The 21,339-nt window shown below is 35.8% G+C and overlaps 1 protein-coding gene across 5 annotated transcripts in view; it reads right to left on the bottom strand.

Annotated features, from left to right (window-relative positions):
- The window catches only part of SKAP2 (src kinase associated phosphoprotein 2), a 179,264-nt gene extending 159,736 nt beyond the window's left edge, over positions 1–19,528 (bottom strand). For 2 of the 5 annotated variants that reach the window (XM_072783673.1, XM_072783674.1), the window contains exons 1-4: positions 19,248–19,528; positions 9,672–9,777; positions 9,060–9,085; positions 648–755 (exon numbers count right to left, since the gene is read on the bottom strand). In XM_072783673.1, the coding sequence (XP_072639774.1) occupies positions 648–755; positions 9,060–9,085; positions 9,672–9,777; positions 19,248–19,314 (307 nt within the window). In that variant the 5' untranslated portion in view covers positions 19,315–19,528. Of the gene's footprint in view, positions 1–647; positions 756–9,059; positions 9,086–9,671; positions 9,778–12,730; positions 12,839–18,961; positions 19,092–19,247 lie in introns of those variants that run through there. The other 3 variants (XM_072783677.1, XM_072783675.1, XM_072783676.1) reach the window with 3 other exon arrangements.
- Positions 19,529–21,339: the final 1,811 nt, after the last annotated feature.

The raw sequence follows: 21,339 nt of genomic DNA, 5'->3' as shown, positions 1-21,339 counted from the left end.
TATAACAGAGAAAACACACACTACACTAAAAGCAAGTTTCAAAACTTTGCTGAGTTTTTAAAAATTACAAAGAGATAAACAATCAACTTTATTACTAATTCAATTAATACAAAACATTATGATATTATTCCATATTGTGGGGTATTTTTAGGTGACATCCAGAAAAATGAAAATGTGTATTAAAAGAAACATTTGATGAAAACCTGTCTTAATGTGAGAAGGCAATGTAAGAATAATTAATTTAATATTTTATGAACTCATTTTATATGGAGTTTTCAAAAAAAGAGATCAAAAATCTTTTTCATTATTTATAAAATAAATAATACAAGAAGCCATTCAGCAGCACAATAAAATTAAGCAAGAATCTGATAATATTAAATTAACCAACAAACTTAGTAATAATATTCACACAATGATGTAAACACTCTTAAAAATTCTAGTAAAGAAAATTTCCTAGGAAAGGAAGGAACTACATACTTAAGAAAACCACTAGAGAGAGCTCTTCTGTTCCTTAAAAGGTTCTGGTAAAGGTAAGTTAACTGAAGCCTCTGCACTTACTGCTTTCTGACAAGATCATCACCTCTACACATTGTATTGTCTTGTGCTGGAATGTCAAGAGGTATATCCGACAGCAAAATATCACATACCTTCAGAGTGGGCTTCATCATCTTTATCATATCTTTCTGAGGCTAATGACATAGTGTCTGAAGCCCCAGCAAAAGGGTCATCATATTCTTCTCCATCTTCTGCATCACCTATAGAAGAATCAGAGAAGAGCCTTTTATAAATTAGCCATCTTAAAGAAAATGCTACTTTGTCAAAAGAGGTAAATTTTACTATTAACACCTAGTCATTGCCATGGAAAAACAGAGTAAAAACAGGTTCTATTTTAATGTATATCCAGAGTAAATTAAATAAAGTAAGAGTTTCTGATAATCAGTGGACAACTGCTTATTTCTGACACAAAAGGATACAAGTTCCAAAATTATGATAGTCTCTACAAAGATGAATACAAAAAAGTAGAAGCAGGGTAAAACAGTGTATCCAAAACAAACAAACAAAAGAAACAGAACCAAAGTAATGAAGACAAGTAGCAAAAAATAATGATAATAAATGGAAAGTACAAAAAAGAAAATAATTCAAGTTAAGTCCACTTATCTACTCAATAATTTGAAAAGTTGTAATGAGAAATTGATAATTCAAAGCCATATGAACATCTTATATTTTCATGAAAAATCACAGGGTTACATTACAGTAGATTAAAAATACTCAGTTTCATTTTCAAGAGCAGGAATTCTTTATGGGAAAAACTACTTTAAAACTCATATAACCCTTTTAAGTTCAAAAAAAGTGATTTACAATTTGACACCTTCGATTTTCATTCAGTGACACATTACCATTTTTTTAATGTTCTAGCCAGTTTTCTACATGATTTCCAAATCCTAGGTTGGCTGGTTGGTTTGAAGTCATTTAATCCCTACCATAAAATGTTGTGGTTTGGGTTTTTCCACATAGTCATTTAGAATAATTTTTTTAAAAAAGAGTGAATCATATATTTGCTAGCCTGGTTACATATAAGCACTCATTTTTCAACCATATATAACCATATCCAAAGAAAATTCAATAAAATTGAAAAAATGTATGCTTAATACTGTTATCAGTTGTCTGTCAACAATTCAAGAGGAAACTGGCTACCTCAGGGGTTACCCAAAAAGCATGATGAAAATCTCCATGGGAATCCTAGAGAACCTACAGTATTACTTTTAGACCATGGTTGCTGAGTAGATCCAGATTAAAGCTACTAGTTTCTCAAAAAAAAAAAAAAAAAAAATCTATATCCTCTGACATCCATTTAATGGGTGGCACCCTATTTTTCACCATATTTTTGGTAGAGGAAATAGTTCCTTTCAAAACACTGTCAAAGTAATTTTTAAAAATCAATATCCATCTCTATTTCTTTATAATTTTCGCATTTCATCGGCATCCATCTTCCTTATCCTGAAAAAGATAGGGATATCTCCCATCAAAGCAAAAAGAGCAGAATATAGAAAACTAGCTTACTGTTCTTAGTAATTCCACCACCAGGTACCATAGGCTGATGTTTCTTCCCCAAATAAAATTCCAAGGAACATGGGTAAATACTATTCATTCTTTAGATCTTAATCTCTTTTTCTTTCAAAATGTTTCGAGTACTTTTTGGAACTTTCAATGATCCCTTACAATATTTCTCTTATGGAAAGGAAAATGCTCTGATTTCAAATATGAGGTAAGAGAGAGCTTCATAAAGTGCTAGTAACAATATGTTCAGACATGGAACGACAGCTTGTGGAATATACAGTAAAGATCACAAAATTCTCAATTGCTCTTTGTTGCTGGAATATCCTTATATTCTTAATAAAGTAAGAATTACTATGGTATGAATTTTCTAAGGATATCTCATATCATGAACTATAAAATAAATTTTGTTGTGAAAAAAGCATCAGAATACCTCAAATATATTACTTGAGCTTAGCACTCAGCATATTATATTATTATGAATATAAAAATACAAGAGTAAAACCAATGAACACATGGAAATGATTTTGAAAAAGAGTCATATGTTCAGGCTTACATCTATTAAACTCTATGTGGAAATACACAGAAAAAAATAAAAGTTAAAAAGTTTTGAAAAATTAAGATGTTATCTTTTGATAATATCCATTACATATTTTTATAAGTGTATCCATGTATACACACACACACACATGCACACACCAATCTATATTTCTATATATATGATCACATCAAAAGATCATTATTAAAGCCATAAATTAAATAATATTTAATATAACTTAAGAATACTTTTATACAACTGGGTTACTAACATGTTAAAGACTTCTGTGGTTTTCATGCTTTTTTTAAAAAAAAGAAGCCTTTTGTATTATTTATTAAAGTGAAATTGTCTTTAGTTTACCATTCTAAGAACTGTAACTCATTTCAAATGTTTTTGTAATTAATATAATTTATATTTATCGAATATAAAATAAATCAAATGCTGCTGACTTCATTTCCCTACCTCCCCTCCTTTTTTTCCTCATTTTTAAATTCCGTTGAATTAACTCAGAAAGTAAAAAACACGATTTTTTTAAATCTCTGTAGTATCTACATAGGGTTATTCCCTTTCCAACCTGCATAAAGTTAAAAGGACACATCATTGCTCAAAATGGTCTTCTTCTTTTTACTGCTGTTCCAATGATGATCCATCCCTTTTCCTCCTTCCCAATTATTTTTTTTCAACCCAAGAAAGAGCTGTACTATCAGGACCTTTAATTGAACACAGGGGTCGCTGTTGAGTAGTGCAAAGCTTTTCTTTTTCCTCCCCAGGGGCTGAGTATTTGCAGCTATACCTGCAAAGACTTCTATAAATTAAAAGGTAAATGTTCAACTTGTGTTTATGTAATAGAAAACTGAACTCCAAAGCAACAATGGGCATCAGGTAAACGTATCCAATACAATTTACAGACATAATTGAAAGCATTACAGCCTAATCAGACATCTAAAAGAAAAGCACGCTCAAATGAAATGTCTACAGAATCATTAGTTGGCAGCCATTCTATTACAATCACACATAATGTCAGTGGTGCCTTGAGCCTGTGCCAATGACAACAGCATAAATTTTGCATCTCATTTCTGTGGTCATAAAATTAATGATCAGTTTAAAAATACTTCTTTGTAAAAGTTATTGCGCAAAGACAAGACATGAATGTGTCCCTGTTATGTACTCACAAGGATAATTATGGGGTTGTTGCTCATTAATACTGTTTCTTGTTTCCCTAGAAAACCATTTGATTTATCCCACAACTTTTAAAAGTTTAATTAACGATACAAAGTTAACAGTCTAAAAGACAATGATCCAAGACTTCCCCTTCTATAATTTCAGTGACAACTTAAATATCACAGCAAAATCAAAGCTGAATCTTACCACAGCTGCATATATCTCTGATTAACATTTTTAAGTTTATAATAGTTAAGTTCAAATCACCATTATTCCTTCCTTGTTACATTGTTCATTATCAATTAACATTTTCCTAAATGCCTGTAGATGAAGCCCACCATCAGCTGAACAGTCATGGCCTCTACCACTGCTGAAGGTGATTGAACCAATTTACGGTTTGTTTTGTCAAAAACGGTCCTAGCTGAAACACAATCAGGTAAGCATTAAACTAAATAATATACCTAAAACTTAGGTGATAGTCTTTTCCTCTTTAGAACATGAAAGACAAACTTGAGGAGAAAAATGACTTGAGTGAAAACAAATTAATTTCTAATTCTCTACTCTGTTCAGTAGTCCAAATTAATTTCTCAAGTAGTAACATACAATTAAACAGAATTTAACATTCAACTTGTCATTTCTTAAGGGAATCTGTAGTTTAATTCTTAAAACTTTGAAAGATTTAGATCACAAGGAAGGAGATTCTGTTCATAACTCATCTGCAACAGGAGAGCTTAATAGCATGCAAATATGAGGTGGAGCTTTACAATAAGGATATTTCTCAAGCACTACCTCTGAAATATATTTCTACTACTATAGGACCCATAATTTCAGACATCCTTAACATATTTGTACAAGGCCAGAGATGGGCAGGGGAAGGGGGCAGAAGGGTGCTCAAGTTATTTGCTCAGATTTCATTGGTGGGATAACTTTCAACCGAACAGATATACTATGTTAGAAAGGGTAAAAGAAAGGAAATTAAACATCATCCAAACTTTTGACTTTTCTACTGTTCTTAAAGAACAAACTATAATGAATCCCTCCTTACCTAACAGTCTATTTTAAAAAGGCACTTTAGTCCACTAATAAACTTAATAATACAAATTAGGTCAAAGGAAATTGTTAAGTAAATCTGAATATTTGACAATATCAATGAAGTCTCAAGGACAAAATTGATTACATAATTTTTTTTAATTAGAGGAAAATGTTTCAAAGAAGAAAATGAGAGCTTTTTAGCTATAGCATCTAAAGGGAATTGAAAGCAATATAAACATGTTTTTAAGCAATAGACAGTAAAATTTTACAAATTTGAAAACATTCTCTTGAAATATTTATCTCATGTTAATATGTCCTTCTTTCCCCCAAAATTATTTTAAAACTGAAAAATAAATCAAGATCAACTTAAATCCTCTTGATAAATGAAATTGAATTGAACTTGAGAATATACATTAATATAATATTTACTGAATGTCAGTAGACATGTGTCATGCATAGATAGGATTTTCACATTATCTTAATCATTCTATAAAGAAATTAATCATATCTAAATTATCACTGGAGGAAAAAAAAGACTAATATAAGGGCAAGATACAAGTAAACTTTTTATCATATACCTAACATATATTAGAAAATTCTGTCCTATACTCAGTCAATAACAGTCTTTACTCAATTAGTAATATATTATCATTTAAAAAATAATTATGGGATGCCTGGGTGTCTCAGCAGTTAAGCGTCTGCCTTTGACCCAGGGTGTGATCCTGGAGCCCCCGGATTGAGGCCCACATTGGGCTCCCTGCATGGAGCCTGCTTCTCCCTCTGCCTGTGTCTCTGCCTCTCTCTCTGTCTCTCTCATAATAAATGAATAAAATCTTTTAAAAATAAATAAAATAAAATAATAAAAAAGAATTACTTCAGGTCACATTTAAGGGTCTTAGGACTATGTCACAAGACAGGAACAAATTCTAAAATAATCATAATTCCATTCCAAAATAATTCTGAAAGTAGCATAATTAGTGCATGAAGCCTAAATTCAGGAGTACACTCTATACTATTATCCTATATTGCAACTAAGAACAGGAAACTAGGGATAGTTACCCCATTATGTACAATCACTGAAGGATATGAGAAGCTCTCTCTGGGGCACCTGGGTAGCTCAGCTGGTTAAGCATCTGACTCTTGATTTTGGCTCAGGTCATGATCTCAAGGTCATGAGATCAGGCCCTCAGTTGTGCTCCATGCTCAGCATGGAGTCTGCCTGAGATTTTCTCTCTCCCTCTGCTTCTGCCCCCACCCACTCTAAATAAATAAATAAAGTCTTAAAAAAAGATTCCGTCTCCTTCTCCCTCTGACCCTCCCCAAGTGAGCGCACTCTCTCTCAAATAAATAAATCTTAAAAAAAAAAAGAAAGAAAGAAAGAAAGAAAGAAAGAAAGAAAGAGCTCTCTATTCTAGATAGAATAGGCAAACTTACAAATAAGTAACAGAGACCAGTCTAAGCAAGATGGGTTCTAGTTGCTTAGATTCAAATCTTTCTTATATACAAGTAAAATTAAGGAACTTAGAAAATCAACTAATAATGTATTCTAAAGTCACAATTTATCAGACCTCAATGGAGAATCTAGACTTGAGTATAGAAGGAGATACAATCAAGATTCCTTAATAAAATAAAGAAATGAAATGGGAACTTTTCAGACAACACCTGAAAATGAATATAAACAGCAAATAGAAAATTAACTTAATTGAACAAGCTTCAATACCTAGAAAGTACTGTAATAAAATAAGTTTCTACAAGTGCAAACTATTCTAACCAAAAATAATAATAATAATACTTTTTTAAAATCCTCTAAGACCTATGCAGCTCAGTGTTTCAACAACTGTATCAATTCAACTAGTTTTAAGAATGAAAAACATTAAACTATAAATTCTGTATTGTTAAATCTCAGGATAAAGAGGTAGTACCTACAGTGTAAGAGGAGGGAGGAGATACATAGAGGAGTAAGGAAGGATAATAAACATCCATGTACATTAAACAAACTAATAATTCACTAATTAGAAATGAATAACTGAATTAATTCATTTTATTTAAGAACTGTTCACCTGGTCCTTTTTTCTTCCATTAATGATATTAAAATGGTATTGAACTGCCACATTAAAAAGACAAAACAGGTGAGATAAATAGGAATATAAAAATAAAATGGAAGAAAATACCCTCTTTTTACTTCATTGTGAGCCCATATTGACCTAAGAGAAAGGGAGAAAAAGAGAGAGAGAAAGAGCAGGAAAACAGCCAAAAGAAATTCTGCCCAGGTCTCCCTGGATAAAGACAACCTAAAACCCTAAAGAGAAAATGTAAGGAAAAAAAAAAAACCAGCACTATTAAAACATATTTAGATGAACCCACTCAATGCAGGGATCTGATAATCACTAATCTGCTATTTAAAAAAAAAAAAAAAGATGTGTCTTGAATAATTATTTTGCAACTATTAAGTCTGTACTAGCGTTGCTACTTCTAACTACAGGAATAATTATTTTAGGACAAAGCTGAATATACTTTGAGAGTATAATGGCATAAAATTACTTCACTTCTCATATTTTCCAAGGTATACACCTAATTTATCCACAGGCTTACTTTTAAGCAGGCACTCTTGGTGATTAGTTAAGTCAATACGGGAGTAATGAACTACAAATGACTTATCAGAGAAAGATGGTTATGGGGAATCTGATTTCTGTGCTATTTCAACTCTTATTCTAGGCTCATTTTTCACTTTCTATCAAATACTATATAAATTTCCATTCTCTTTAGAGACAAAGGCTATCTCAGCAATATAATTTTAATATCTACACATCTGAACAAGTCCTAAACCAGAATATCAAAGGCAAAGTTTCCATTGTTATTGAATCATATACAATTCTACAATGACTTCATTATCATGCTTTCTTAGCTTAAAATTTTTTAATGTACAAAAAATTAAGTCACAAGGAGTTTTAATAAATAATCACTGGAACAGAATATGCCTTTTAAGACAGAACCTGAAATCTAGTATTCCTCTATAAATAGCACACTGTATGAAAGTTATAATAAGAATGCATAAATCCATTATTTCTGTATTAAATTAAGCAAAATGCAGTATGATTAAACCCACAGTTGAGTATTGGTTGTGGAGTACAAAGAAGTAGGTATTTGTGGGAAGAGGAGTTTCCTCCTCTTCTCTTTATTTAACAGTTTTACAAATTTGATATGAAAAAAAAATCTCTTCTCATTCCCTCCACTCACAAGGATCTTGATGATTTAACGTGAAAAGAAACTATGGTTTCCTTTTACCTATTTGGATTTAGGTTTGTCTGGTTAAGTACTTGGTTTATGGAAACTGTCATTACTCTCTTACTTATCAGCGGGCAGAGATAGGAATTACTCTGTGGTATCTGCTAACCCCAGTTAGAAGATGCCATACTATTTTTCCCCAAACCCAGATCCTAACTCCACATAGGTTAGCTGACCTCATGTTGTGACCCTCATACCAGCATCCACAAGCTTCAGGTCATGACCTGCGAATTAGCATCTTGGAAGTAAGGGCCATGCTCAGTTTCCCTTATAGAACCAAAGACATGAAAAAGTAGGAACTTCTATGCACATTTGGTTTTTCAATCCACTAAATAATTATCCTCCAAATCTACAAGAAGTCAATCAGGTTACCAGCACTCTCACATGTTTTGAAAAAATTACATTGAACTCCCTTCTCTGAAAATTTCTATAGCATAATGGACTCATATCAAAAGAATCACAATAAATAAAAATCAGCATTTGAAAAAGAATTTACTCATGTTTTTTAACAAAAATTGATACTTATTATTTTTTTAAATTGATACTCTTTAAAAGGCAATTATCCTTTAAAAACATTCCCTATGAGCCCCCAAGCCCCAAGGCCCTCCTGATCCCATCACACCTATAGATATGTGTTGAGTAATGTTAGCATGGTATCTCACCTCTGCTTTACCAAATTATTCCACGTGTAATGGCAAGTATATACTTTTCTTTAAAAATTTCTGCCACTTGTAAACATTAAAACACCTAAAAATTTTAAATACCTAAAATTTCTGCATCAGGAGATTGTGCAGAGTAGATTCTGGATATGCTTTTTAATTTTTTTCTCAGCAGGGGGAGCTAGCACTCTCATCTTGAAAGTCTAAGTATACAATATGGAAATTTAAATTTTGATCCCAACTATCAAATTTCAGTATGTTTTAGATTACCCTATTGAACATCTCCACAAGGTAAAAAAACTTCAAGTTTGACAAACTTGAAAATTTACCTTTGTCTTGAAATTCCTGAAGATAGCTGGAAAATAAAGCAAGAATATTCTATCTTAAATGAGGGTTGACAAATCAAAACAAAGTCTATTTGTTTGCAATAATTCAAATCTATTTTAAAATCTATATTATAATCTATTATAAATACACATTTAGAGAAAAAAGTACTTCTTATCTTGAAATGACAATTCCAAAAGGCTTATGGATTTAGTCTTAAAGTATTCTTAAAATCAAAATCTTTAATAGCCACGATATACCTTACATTTATTCATTTCTATATCTAGAGGTATTTATACTAAGATTTTCAACTTACCTTTATCCTATTATTTAAACCAAATATATCCTCAAATAATCAAAATAAACAGTTGGATTTTGTTAGAATGCTTAGAAAAAAATATATAATGAAGAACCTTCACCAAAAAAGGATAATATGATAAGCATGTCGGTTTTAAAAACTTATTATAAAGGACATATTTTTTGTCCTTAAAAAAATTAACACCAATTAAATTAGGACATAAAAAAGGTAATTCCATGATTATTCTTTATTAAAATGTTAACTACAAAGTTCCTTCTAAGTAAGAAATAAGTAATAAAACAGCAAGTAAGTGACTTACGTAGACTTTACATCTTTTATCTTCTTAATAAGGGATTCTCTTTTTTCCTTTGCTTTCTTGGATAAATTTTCCCCTCTCAGTGTGTCTGCCACAAATGTTTCAACATCTAAACCATGAAATATAAGAAATAGAATACAAATTATAGGAAAGAATCATTTTTTGTGAAGACAAATAGGACAATGATTGTTTCTACCCATAAGTGTTAATATCTGTACAATTTGTTACAGTTATTTATCAATCCCAAGCATAACAGTTGAAATATGTTTCAAATACTAAGTTGGATAAATCTGTTCACCACTTAGCTAATAAAATTTGTATGCTCTACTTATGCTTAGCACAGCAAATGCTATTTGGATGTTTGGCATCATTAAACCAGGGAGAAGCACACAAGTTTTAATAAACTATGGTGCCCATAAAACAAATTCTTTCATATAAAAGCAAGCACAGAGCTTTTATGCATGTGTTACTATCATTTTATAGTATTTTGTAAGCTCCTGTATGAACGGGTCATTCACAATATTATATCAATATAAGCTAATGTCTCTGGCAAGGACCTGTTTTTCCCAGTGTAATCCATTTTCAGGTATATGCAATAGTTAATGTTTTCAAGGAAAAAATAAATCCCTTCTAGCCAAGATTCCCAAATCAAACCCTCCTCCTTCCTATTGCCCCACCCATTCTGACCTGCCACCTTCAAATAAAAAAGACAATCTTCTATGTGGCTTTGTGCATTCTTCTTCCTGCCTTGGTATTACCACCTGGAAATATTTCTTTAAATAAAGAAAGAAGTAGCAAAAATAGATTCGTCAACTATTTAAAAATATAGTAACCACGACTATATAATAAGATTTCCATGGCTTCATATAACATTTCCACAAGGCCTCTTTTTTTTTAATTTAGTTAATTTGTAAATTATTCTGCTTTCTAGTTCTCTCTAGTACAAAATTCCAACTAGTCCTTACTCGTTTGATTTTATAATAGCTCCATTCATATTGTTCATGAATCATTGTGCAACTTTAAATTAATTCCATATCCTGAAGTTCAAATCTTACTTTGAGATATCTAATATAAAGGATACCATAAAAAATTTAAAGTAGTTATGACTGTAAACCATCCATATTTCATATTAAAGAAACATACGTATGTTTTACTTTCTTTTTATTTAACTACTTTGACTCCTAACACACTGATAAAAAGACGGTACCAAAGCATATGATAATAGTATATGTTAATTAATTCAAAGCATTAGAACAGTCTTTCAATTGTACTTATAATTAACAATTTAAAACCTAGTATTTGAGATAGAATGTTGTAATTGATTTTAAATTCTTGATTACAATAGTATCTTTATCCAATAGGCAATAAAACTGTTATCCCATACAGTCATAATAAATGTATAAGGTAATTTTTCACTAAATCAATATGACAAGTGAAAGAATTAAAATTTAATCTTGGAATAATTTTTTTTAAATAGCTTTCTGTTTTAAAGTCCATTAATGACTGTTACAAGTAAGCATCAAAACGAAATGAAAGCAAAATGCCACAGCTTCTCTTCCCTTGAGCCAGCTATATTTTGAAGAAGGGGGCATAGAGACATAATCCATAACCAGTCCAAATTAGACTCAGACTTCTAAAGTGAGTTCAAAAAAAAAAAAAAATGAGACTTAAAAAAAAAAAAAAAAAAAGCACCTCCTCTAAACTCTTTAAATTTTGTACCCAGAGAAATGAGCAACCTTGGGACATTCAGACCACAGCTGAAATGGAAAAGATCACTGGGTTCTCTGAGATGGTTACAATAAATCTACTAAGAAAGTGGAATAAGGGAAGGAGTAGCATCACTACTGCTGATTCTTTCTTCCAGCTGGACTCAATACTTGGGAGACTCGGGCACAATGATTGGTGAATGGTCTGCTTAATGTTACTTTCACTCAGTGTTTGTCTTTAATTCCCCTATCCACAAGTATTTAATTGCCTATTTTACATTTTCATTACACAATCCAAATTTAAACAAACAGGATCTATTTTCTATCTCCGGAAGCAATAACAGAAGGAATTACAGCCCAAGAGTTATTTCTTTAAAAGGTCGTTTCAGTTCTATAGAAACTCAGAAAACATAAAAAGCTGCAATGCTCTACATAGGGCTTCCTAATGCTCCAAAAAAATACTTTTAAAACTGTGACCCATGCTCTGTGATAAGGAAATGCTTGTTGCAAGAGTGTGAGACTGCAAGAAGAATCGTGTTATTTGTTTGGGGGGGGGGGAGAGATTCAGAGATGGAGCAAGGGAAAAGATCTATATTTTCCGAGCAGTCTTGATGTATTTATTCTTAAACTAATCCCTGAAAGGGAATAAGGCAACTAAAAAGATTTAATAAACACGGGGGGGGGGGGGGGCTATAAATTATTTCCTAAGGAGACGTGAAAGTGTAAGAACTGTTTTTGCTGCTTTCTTGTGGGGGTTTTTTCCCCTCTTTTTGAACATATAAGAACTTTAAAGCAGAATTGATTCCTGAAATTTTTGTTGGTGTGCACCGATTCAGTCGGTTTTGAAGTTTTTTAAAATCTGGATTTTTTCTTAAAATCCACATTGTGCCCATTTATTTTCGAATTGAACAAAACCAGTGTCTCCCAGGCACCGGACACCCCCTGGATGTGCGAGGGGACCTTCGGCCGCCACCCTGCGCAAAGCAGGGACCCCACTCGCCCTGCGCCAAGACCCGGCGAGCGCAGAGAAGTTGCTGGGGCTTTCCTGGGAGACCCTCCCTTCGGCTCTGCGGTCCTCGAACCCCGGACACTTGGGAGTGCTGAACCCCAGGGTTCCCGTCATCGGAGCTGTGAGCCCGGAGCCCTGGGTTTGGGGCAGCGCCCTCGCCAGACAAATGGGACTGGATCTGCGGCTTTGTAGCTCAGAGCCAGGGTAATATTTCAAAAGCGGGCAATAAAAGTCCTGGACGAATCAAGCGCTCCTCTGGCTGGTTGGAAAAGAGATTTGAAGCTTTTTATCGTGCTCGGAGCAGCCCTGCAAACCACAAGCTAGCGAGCGCGTTAGCCCTCTCCTACCTTCCCTTGGGGGTCGTGCCCCTCGCTTACTCCGTAGATTTCCCTGGCTGCAGACCGCCTGCAATTCGGGGAAGCCTAATCCGATTGCGAGAAAAGGTCAGCCTGCCTCCTCCCTAGCCTCTGGCCTGGCGGGTTAGAATTCCTCTTCCTCGGAGGGAGGGGTCTCCACTCACGCACGCATGCATCGAAGCTTGGGGACCGGCCGGCCGGCGTGGAGAAAGCAGGGTTCCCGGGAGCCCCGACGCGGCAGGTCGGACCCACACCACCACCCCGCCCGCGGCCGCGCACTCCGCAGGTCGGCGCCGGGCACCAGCCCCAGAAGGGGCCGCAACTCCGTCAGCCTCTGCCCCCAGTCACCATCACCGGGGAAAAAGTTCTCCCGGGGGCTGTAAACGTGGTGGTGGGTTTTGCTCCTTTTACACCTTAACACTGTCAAGAATAAACCTTATCTCCCAGCTCAACTGTAAAGATCTGAGAAGATGAGACGTACAACTGCTCTGTAGCTAACTGGTAAGGTCTGAAAACAAAATTAAAAGATGACATCATGTCTTGGCTCAGCAATTTCCAGCAGTTTAAGTTAGAAATCTCTCAAAAGCCATCACAACCCCTAAGAGGCAAACACAGCACACACCAAACCACCGAATGGTACTCTAATTTTCCCTTTTTTTTTTTCTTTTTTCTGTAGGTCTGGATCTCCAGAAAAACTGCCCAACCCCCACACCTTCCCCTACAGTCCAAGGAGCTAGGACAGGTATCTAATACACACACACACACACACACACACACACAAGGACAGGTATTTAATACACACACACACACACACACACAGGAATGTTAACTGCTTTCTACCACCGTCCATATGGATCACACAGGGAAAAACTTGAAACCACACAAGGTTCAAAGTTTTTAAATTCTTGCAAATGAAAAAATAAACTGCCACCTTTTCAAAGCTCAGCACACAGGTTCCCACTTTTGAAGAAAGCTGAGATTTGGCCACTTGCCTTCACCATCCTTCACCAGCAAGCAGCCTGGAATATGACTTCCTGGGAGGCTGTAAATAAGTCACAAAGGTAACACCTGATGCCTTCTGCCTCCTTCTGCCACCTAATACCACCCTGAGATGGCACGCCTGCAGATACACACACACACACACACACACACACACACAGCCTTTGTGATGGCCTGAATTGTATTGGGGGGGGGACAAGAATTGGACTGAATCCACTACTGATTTGCTCAGCTCCAGATCAATAACATAAGTATAAAACCAATTACACCTCACCTGCAAATGGCTTTACTTACTTAATTCCACATCCTTCTCTACTTTATGAATTGGGCCCGGTTTCACTATGTATTCACTAAGGTACTATTGCCAGACTTAATACGGTAAGAATCTTGGCCAAACTTTAAGCTGACATCAGAAATAATAATAATAATAATAATAATAATAATAAGCTTTTCTTCTCTGTTAAAGGGGAAGGTACAGTCTGACCAAACACTACTGGTAAAAAAAAAAAAAAAAAAAAAAAAAAACATAAAAATCAATTAGACTGGGCATATGTAGATCAATGGAGCCAATGCCCAAAGTTGGAAAATGGCTAAGTGAAAAGTTATTGATTCTCTGGTCAATGTCTTCCCTTGATTACCTAGCATTTTTACAGGTTACGGTTGAACTGTGGATCTTCCAAACATGGAAGAAGAGACATGAACAAGTACAAGGAGTTCTCACAGTACAGTAAGTAAAACATCCCTGAGTCTTACAATCCAATCATCTGACAAAATTTTCAAAATTGGCTTTGGAGGCTAAATGATTTATTTTGATAGAAAACTGGGCTGAAGAATACAGATGAGCATCTTTCACCTCTAAAAGATGGCTCTTGATAAATAACACCTTATAATAATCAAAATCTTTTACCACGCATTTTCAAAGAAACCACAGTGAGTAACACATTAGTCTGAGATTTACAGTATATTCACTGTTAGGTAGCATCTATTGTAATGTGTTCAGTATGTGATTGAAAAAGAAATGTAAACTCGGTGGAATGAAAAAGATAGACTTGGCTTTAATTGAAAAAGACAAACTAAGTGAATAATGAGTATATAAAAACTAGCCTATGCCACTTTTATCACCCATATATGACACTTAATCTTAAATTTATGAGAGACAACTGAAGTGTGTTTCAAATCACCAGAGGCTTTTCCTATGCTGTTGTTTCTATCTTCCTTCTAGTAATACTTTAATGCTGATAATGTAGAGATAAACCCATTGGAAATTTTTTATACACTTCTCATTTTTTAATATATTTAGATTTCTTTTTTTTTTTTTTTAAAGAAACTCAGTGAGGATTTGGGTTGAATAACTATAAAAACTGTACTATCAAGAGCCTTCTTCAGTAATCTGAGATGAAAATACTTTCAATGGAAAGTGATGCTGGAAAACAAGCCAGCCAAAGATCCCCTCCCAAGAAAAAGTAGGATAGCATACACTTAATATAGGCACATAATTTTCTTAAAATCACACCTTAATTCATCTATGTTATTCAACCCATTCAAGAAATTATACATTTTTGATCTCTTGATTTACTAACACATATTCCTGTTGCTAGAAGAGAAAACCTTAGAGGTATCATAGACTGATTTCACTTTGAGATCAAATGTCCTTATAGCAATTTTATGCTCATTAGTTATTACTGCCAAAATGGGGCAGGCTTGTTCTTGCTCTGTAGGAAAATCCAGGTACCAAAGAAGTAGGTGACTATTGGTGACTCAGTAGGTGGCACTCTTCCCTTTACATACTCAGCCAATGCCCCAGAAGCAAATTATGGGACACTATATGTAACATAAGTAATTCTCATAGGAAAAATAAACCCAAAATGTTGACCGAATTATAAATGGAACCTAGGAAAGGTGGAAATCAAACCATACTATTCTCAGCATTGGAAAAATTCTCCCTCTCTTTCAACTAAATTGCATTCTTTACCTTGTGCCCCTAAAGGGATTATCAATTTTAATGTGTGAAGTTCAAAAAAAAAAAAAATGTTCTGGAAATCCCCAGTAGGGAAAAATGCAATATTTCTAATCAAGACTATCCTGTGAAAAAACCTCAAGGTCACTTTGCAGAAACCATATAGCCACTTTGTTTATTGTTTGTTTGATTTGGTTCTTATTTTTCAGAGTACTGACAACCAGTATTTTCTCCTATTACTGCTGGGTTTACTTTCTAATTTAATAAAAAGAAATTTACATCCCATACAGCTTTTCCCTTCAAATATGTCCTAAAAGAAATGAATGAGAATATCTGACTGCAAACCACTAACACTCCAATATTCAGAAGGGTGATTAAACAAATGAAGGGGGTTGGGAGCCCATGGTTTTAGTCCCTCTCACTTTCTTGCCTGCCTGGAGAAAAAAAACTCACATAAATCAAGGTTATTCTTGCTGTTAGTCCTAGTCAAAATATTTGGATGTAGGGAAAGATTAAATGGACAAGATTTGGAATTATCCATTGATTCCAATTATCCAGGCTAAACCTGTTCTTCCACTGGAGAGAACAATAGAAGAAAAAAAAAGTGCATACTTTAATGGAAGTGCATATGACAGTTTGAAATTTGCTTTTAACAAAATCTATAAACCTTTTTCTATTCATGTAACAAAAGAATAATACAACACTTATAAGGAGTATAGGCTTTCAAGATTTAATATACTGATTCCACAGAAATATAAATCTCTAATAGTCAAAACTATATAGCCACTTTTTCAAGAGTATCATTAAATGCAAGTTAAGAATGATAGTATCTGTAGGTTTTTGCATTTCAATAGAATGTTTGAGAGGAGAAGGAATGAGAGGGGAACAAATACCAAAGGAAGCCTAAAACTGCTCTCATCAGAAAAAAAAATAAAAAGAAAGAAAATAATATAAACTGGTAAGAATACATTGAGCACCTATCTCTATCAAGCAGTTGAAATGTCAAACATTTAACACATCTGACATACAATGATTTGGATAATAGGCACATGAAACACAAAGGGAACTGTACGAGCAATGTTATTTTGATAGGTATTATCTTTTGACTTTATGCCCTTTTTTTCTGCAGGCAATGGTTTTAAGTGCCTTTAAAGTTTAGTTCCTTATCTTCTCTACCTTGAAATTCTAGCACAGTGCCAAGCATTCTCAGACTGCTCCACTGTTAACTACCACCACCACTACCAGTATCTCCCTAGTTTCAAAGAAAAGTACTGGGTAACCAGCAATCTCTAAAATTCAAACCAATGCTCTCCCTCTATAGTTTTAATAATTTTAAGTCTAACCATGTACTACTTATTATCCAACACGTTGGAATTATGCAAATAATCATGCACAATCCCAACAATTTTTTGGATGGGAAATGTGAAAAAGCAGCTGAGAACCTTTATCCTTTAAACCTTTCCTACCTCTAAAAAGATTTTAATTACATTCAAACATAAAATGTTAACAACTTTCTTTGAGTAGTAAGTTAAAAAAGAGAACTGAAAAACATTGGTTCGCTTGTTTCGTTTCTTTAAAAAGTATAGATAGTCCCTCAAATCCATACCTCTTGAAACTGTCCTCTGAAAATAGTGTAAGCCAAATTTTAATATTAATTTCTAATTAATATTTTAATACTTCATGTGTTTTAATATGATTTAATATGAGATTGAAAACATAAATAAAAAGGCTTTTAAAACACTTCAGACATTATGCACGCATATTAACTGACTAAAGAGAGAAATAACTAAAGTATATAGGAAGTTAGCATTGGTAGATAATTTAAATATTATGTAATTCTAAGCTTTCAACTAAATTACACACATAAGAGCCACTTGAAATATTTGTGATCCATGGGAATCAGAAAATATGGGGTTTCATAACCTACATGTCATACTATTTACCAAAATCTGATTATGGACCCAAACAGCAAACTGCCTGCTGTTAGAGCTCTCACAGCTTAAAGGTGTGCACCCAGAGGTCTGTATTTTATTTCTTAAATTCAAAAATTCATTAACTAGTATATCCTGAAAGTGGTGTCATCTACTTCTGGAGTAATGACAAACACTTCTCTGGTCTGGTTATTAAAATAGTCATGCAATTTCAGCAAAGTAACAATGAAAATGCTAACTGTAGTAAAACAAAATCAGTATTCATGCGAAATTCTCATATAATGAAATAAAAGCTGCCTTAAATCAGCCTTTACCGTTCCTTATATTTCTCTTAGTGGTACCCATTAACGACAATAAACATTTCTTAGAGTAAAATACTATCCCACCACAAATGCACTCATCAAACTGTAATCATGTCCAGACAAACGTTAAGTCTGCGTTCATACACTATTGGTTGAATTCTCTTGATCCTATTCATGATGCTAACCAGCAAAACAGCATATTAGGAAACTTGGTCTCACACTGCTATCTATAATAGCAACTTACCATTTAAAATGTCACGTTTTCGAGACTAATTTTTAAGAGTCAAAATAAGCAACTTGGAATAGACATCTAAAAGAAACTCTTTTAATCCAGCTGGATTTCATGATTTAATCATGGCCAATATTTAAAGATAAATATTTAAGAGACAACTAAAGTAAAACCACCAAAATTCAGTTTCCCGAATTCTGATGTACCTATGACAAAGTGAATGATGGTAAGAATTCCAGAGCATCAGGATGGGTTAGTTCTGTGCTGCCCTGAAAATGTGTACTTTCTACTCTGTGCAGAAATACACACCTCGGTACCTAGTAAAGAACTAGTGGTGCATTCGTAATATCCTTGAAGAACCGCATCTTTAACTCCCCAACGTCAGTTCCTATAAATGGTCACTTAGAAATGAAAAGGGGAAGATGAGGGTGCAAAGATGAAGTTCTTTCATCGTGTGACACAGGAAGTTGGACCATAACACATACTTCCTTTTTTTTTTTTTTTTTTTCATATGCTACTCAGGGTGAAGACAAGTGGCTATTTGAGAATTAGGCCCTCTTGGAAAGTCTTAAATAGGACCGCAATGGATGTTTCAGAAAAGGGAAGACTTTTAGAAACGGCCAAACGCGCGTCCCACAACCTCCAACACCTGTAGCTCGGACACCTTTGTGCATCTTTACACCCTCCACTTCCATTGGCCAGGCCACCGAAGATCCACTTCTTTGACTTCTGAGCCCTTCCTTCCCCGATCCCACACGCGCATCCATCATCACCCCCTCTCCCCTCCCTCCCTCCCTCTCTCACACATGCACACGACGTCCTCGGGATGCACAGACTCGTCCAGACCCCGTCAGCGTGGCCCTCCGGCAGGGCTTCCCCGCCATCCTCGAACCACCTCTCGACACACGCCCACTCCCGTCCTCAGCGCCCCCGTCCCCTTCCCAGCCCTGCTCCCACTGGCCCAGAGACACGGGAGAGCGTGGGAAGGAGGGCAGAGGCTCCGAACGCTTCTGTCCCCACCGGCTCGCCGTCCCCCCCCCCCCCCCCCCCCGCTCCGGTAGCGATGCCCGCCCCCTTCCCCACGCTTTACCTGCCAACAGGTTCCTAATTTCCTCGGGGAGGGGGTAGGGAGAGGAGGTGCTGCTGGGGTTGGGCATGTTAGGGAGCGCGGGACGTGCGGGGCAAAGACCTGTGCTGAACGGGGGAGCGGCGGGCTGGGGTTGCGGCTGCGACCTAGACTCGGGCTAGCGGTCCCGGTACGGACGAGCCCGGACACTGCCGGGCCGGGGCTCGCAACAAGGAAGTCACTGAAGCCCCAGCCCGCAGCCGCTGGACTCTCGGCCCAGCCCCGCCCGGCGCATCGGGGCGGGGCGATGGGCTGGGAGGGGACCCGCAGCGCCCGAGGGGCCCAAGTGCGCATGTGCATCCTACGGTTTTCCTAGCCTCGGAGCCGAGGCCGCGCCCACGTCTACGTCAGGAAGCGGGAGGGGCGGCTGTGGGAAGGGAGCCGACGCGGGCGGCGTCACCTGACCTGGAGCCTGAAGCGCCTTGCCGCCATTTTGGTTACTGGCACGCCCGGGACTGCTGAGTGTTTCTCCGGGATCCCGAAAACTAAGGTGTCCGTAGTGCCCCTTAGTTTTCCGATTAAGGGGCCTCTGGCCAAAGGTCAGCCCCGCCGACGTTTAACACCGCGCGCAGTAACCCACGAGGAATTTTGGGCCGCCCCAAACTATTATGGCCTTCTTTGTCCGACTCAGCGAAGTAACCAAGTCCCGTCTTCCGCCAGTCTTCCCTGAGAAGCCGGCCTGGAGCTGCTCCAGAGAGCTATTTGATTGGCTCTCAGATTACTCTTCTACCGAGTTCTTATTGTTGGGGCGAGTTCCCCCCACTACGAACGTAGAGAAGTTGTAGTCACTATACTTTTCTGAGTTTTTTTTTTTTTTTAAGCTAAATAGACTTAGATACTACGGTCCCATCTCTAAACATCAAAAAGAAAATTGCTGGTGATTAGTAGAATGGAATTATAAAATGTGTTCACTCCAACCTGATCCGTTTATTCCACAAATACTTATTGCATGTCTTCTACCTATAAATCTTTTTTTTTTCTACCTATAAATCTTATTACAGATGTTCTCTAAAATCCAAAAGACACGTCCTGGTGCCTTTAAAATTGTGTGTGTGTGTGTGTGTGTGTGTGCGCGTGTGTATGTTCTATATTGTATATGTGTATTATATATGTGTGTATATTCTGAATAAATGTGTATCTCCATCCTCCCCTTCCTATGGAAACTGTTGCCCCGACAAAACTCTTTCCTTCGTGCTACTATTGTATTCTGAAGATTGTATTGTGGTTCCAGGCACAATGTAAATTGCTTATTCCTCTATCCTCCCATCCTCACTGGATCAATAGTCCTTAAATTTCAGTTTACACTAGAATGACAGAGAGAACTTCTTAACCATGCAGATTCTCAAGTCCCACTCCCAGAGATTCTGTCTTTTTAGCGTGGGACCTCATTACTTATATTTTGAATAAGCCCTCGGGTAGGTCTTATTCTAGACATCCTGAGATCTGATTTTGAGAATCACCTTAACCACTTTCCAGCTCCTATAGAGCATGAAATTTGTCATAACTTATCTTTCATCCTCACTTGGAACCCTAAATCTGACATAGAGTTATGGCTCTATTAACACTTCGTACAAGAAAGAAAGTCTCAGTAATAGTAAAAAATTAAGTGGTCAAATGCAATTACATTTTTGCATAATTCTGTAAGACACAACAAACACTAATTGGAAAAGGAAAAATTAATTTTAAAAAAAAGGAAAAGGAAAAATTAGAACATATTGGAGTCCTCTCAAAACAAAACAAAACACAGGGGCTCCTGGCTGGCTCATCAGAAAAACATGTGACTTTTGACCTCTGGGTTGTGAGCCCGACTTTGGGCATAGAGATCACACAAATAAACTAAAAATAAAATTTAAAAAAAAAAAGATAAAATCTTTATAATAAAAGTAAAACATACAAAATAACTACAAAAAAGACACCCCAAAAATAAACCCATTACCTAAAATGGAGTCTGAAATTCCTACTCAGATTTAGAAATGTGATGAATTATAGAAAAAGCGCTGAAAATTAGAATTCCGTATGGTAGAGGTAAAAGTAAATAGTCATTTTACAACATAGG

The sequence above is a fragment of the Canis lupus genome, chromosome 18, assembly GCF_048164855.1.
Source record: "Canis lupus baileyi chromosome 18, mCanLup2.hap1, whole genome shotgun sequence".
NCBI classification, from domain to species: Eukaryota; Metazoa; Chordata; class Mammalia; order Carnivora; family Canidae; genus Canis; species Canis lupus.
This window is presented reverse-complemented; position numbering and strand designations above follow the sequence as displayed.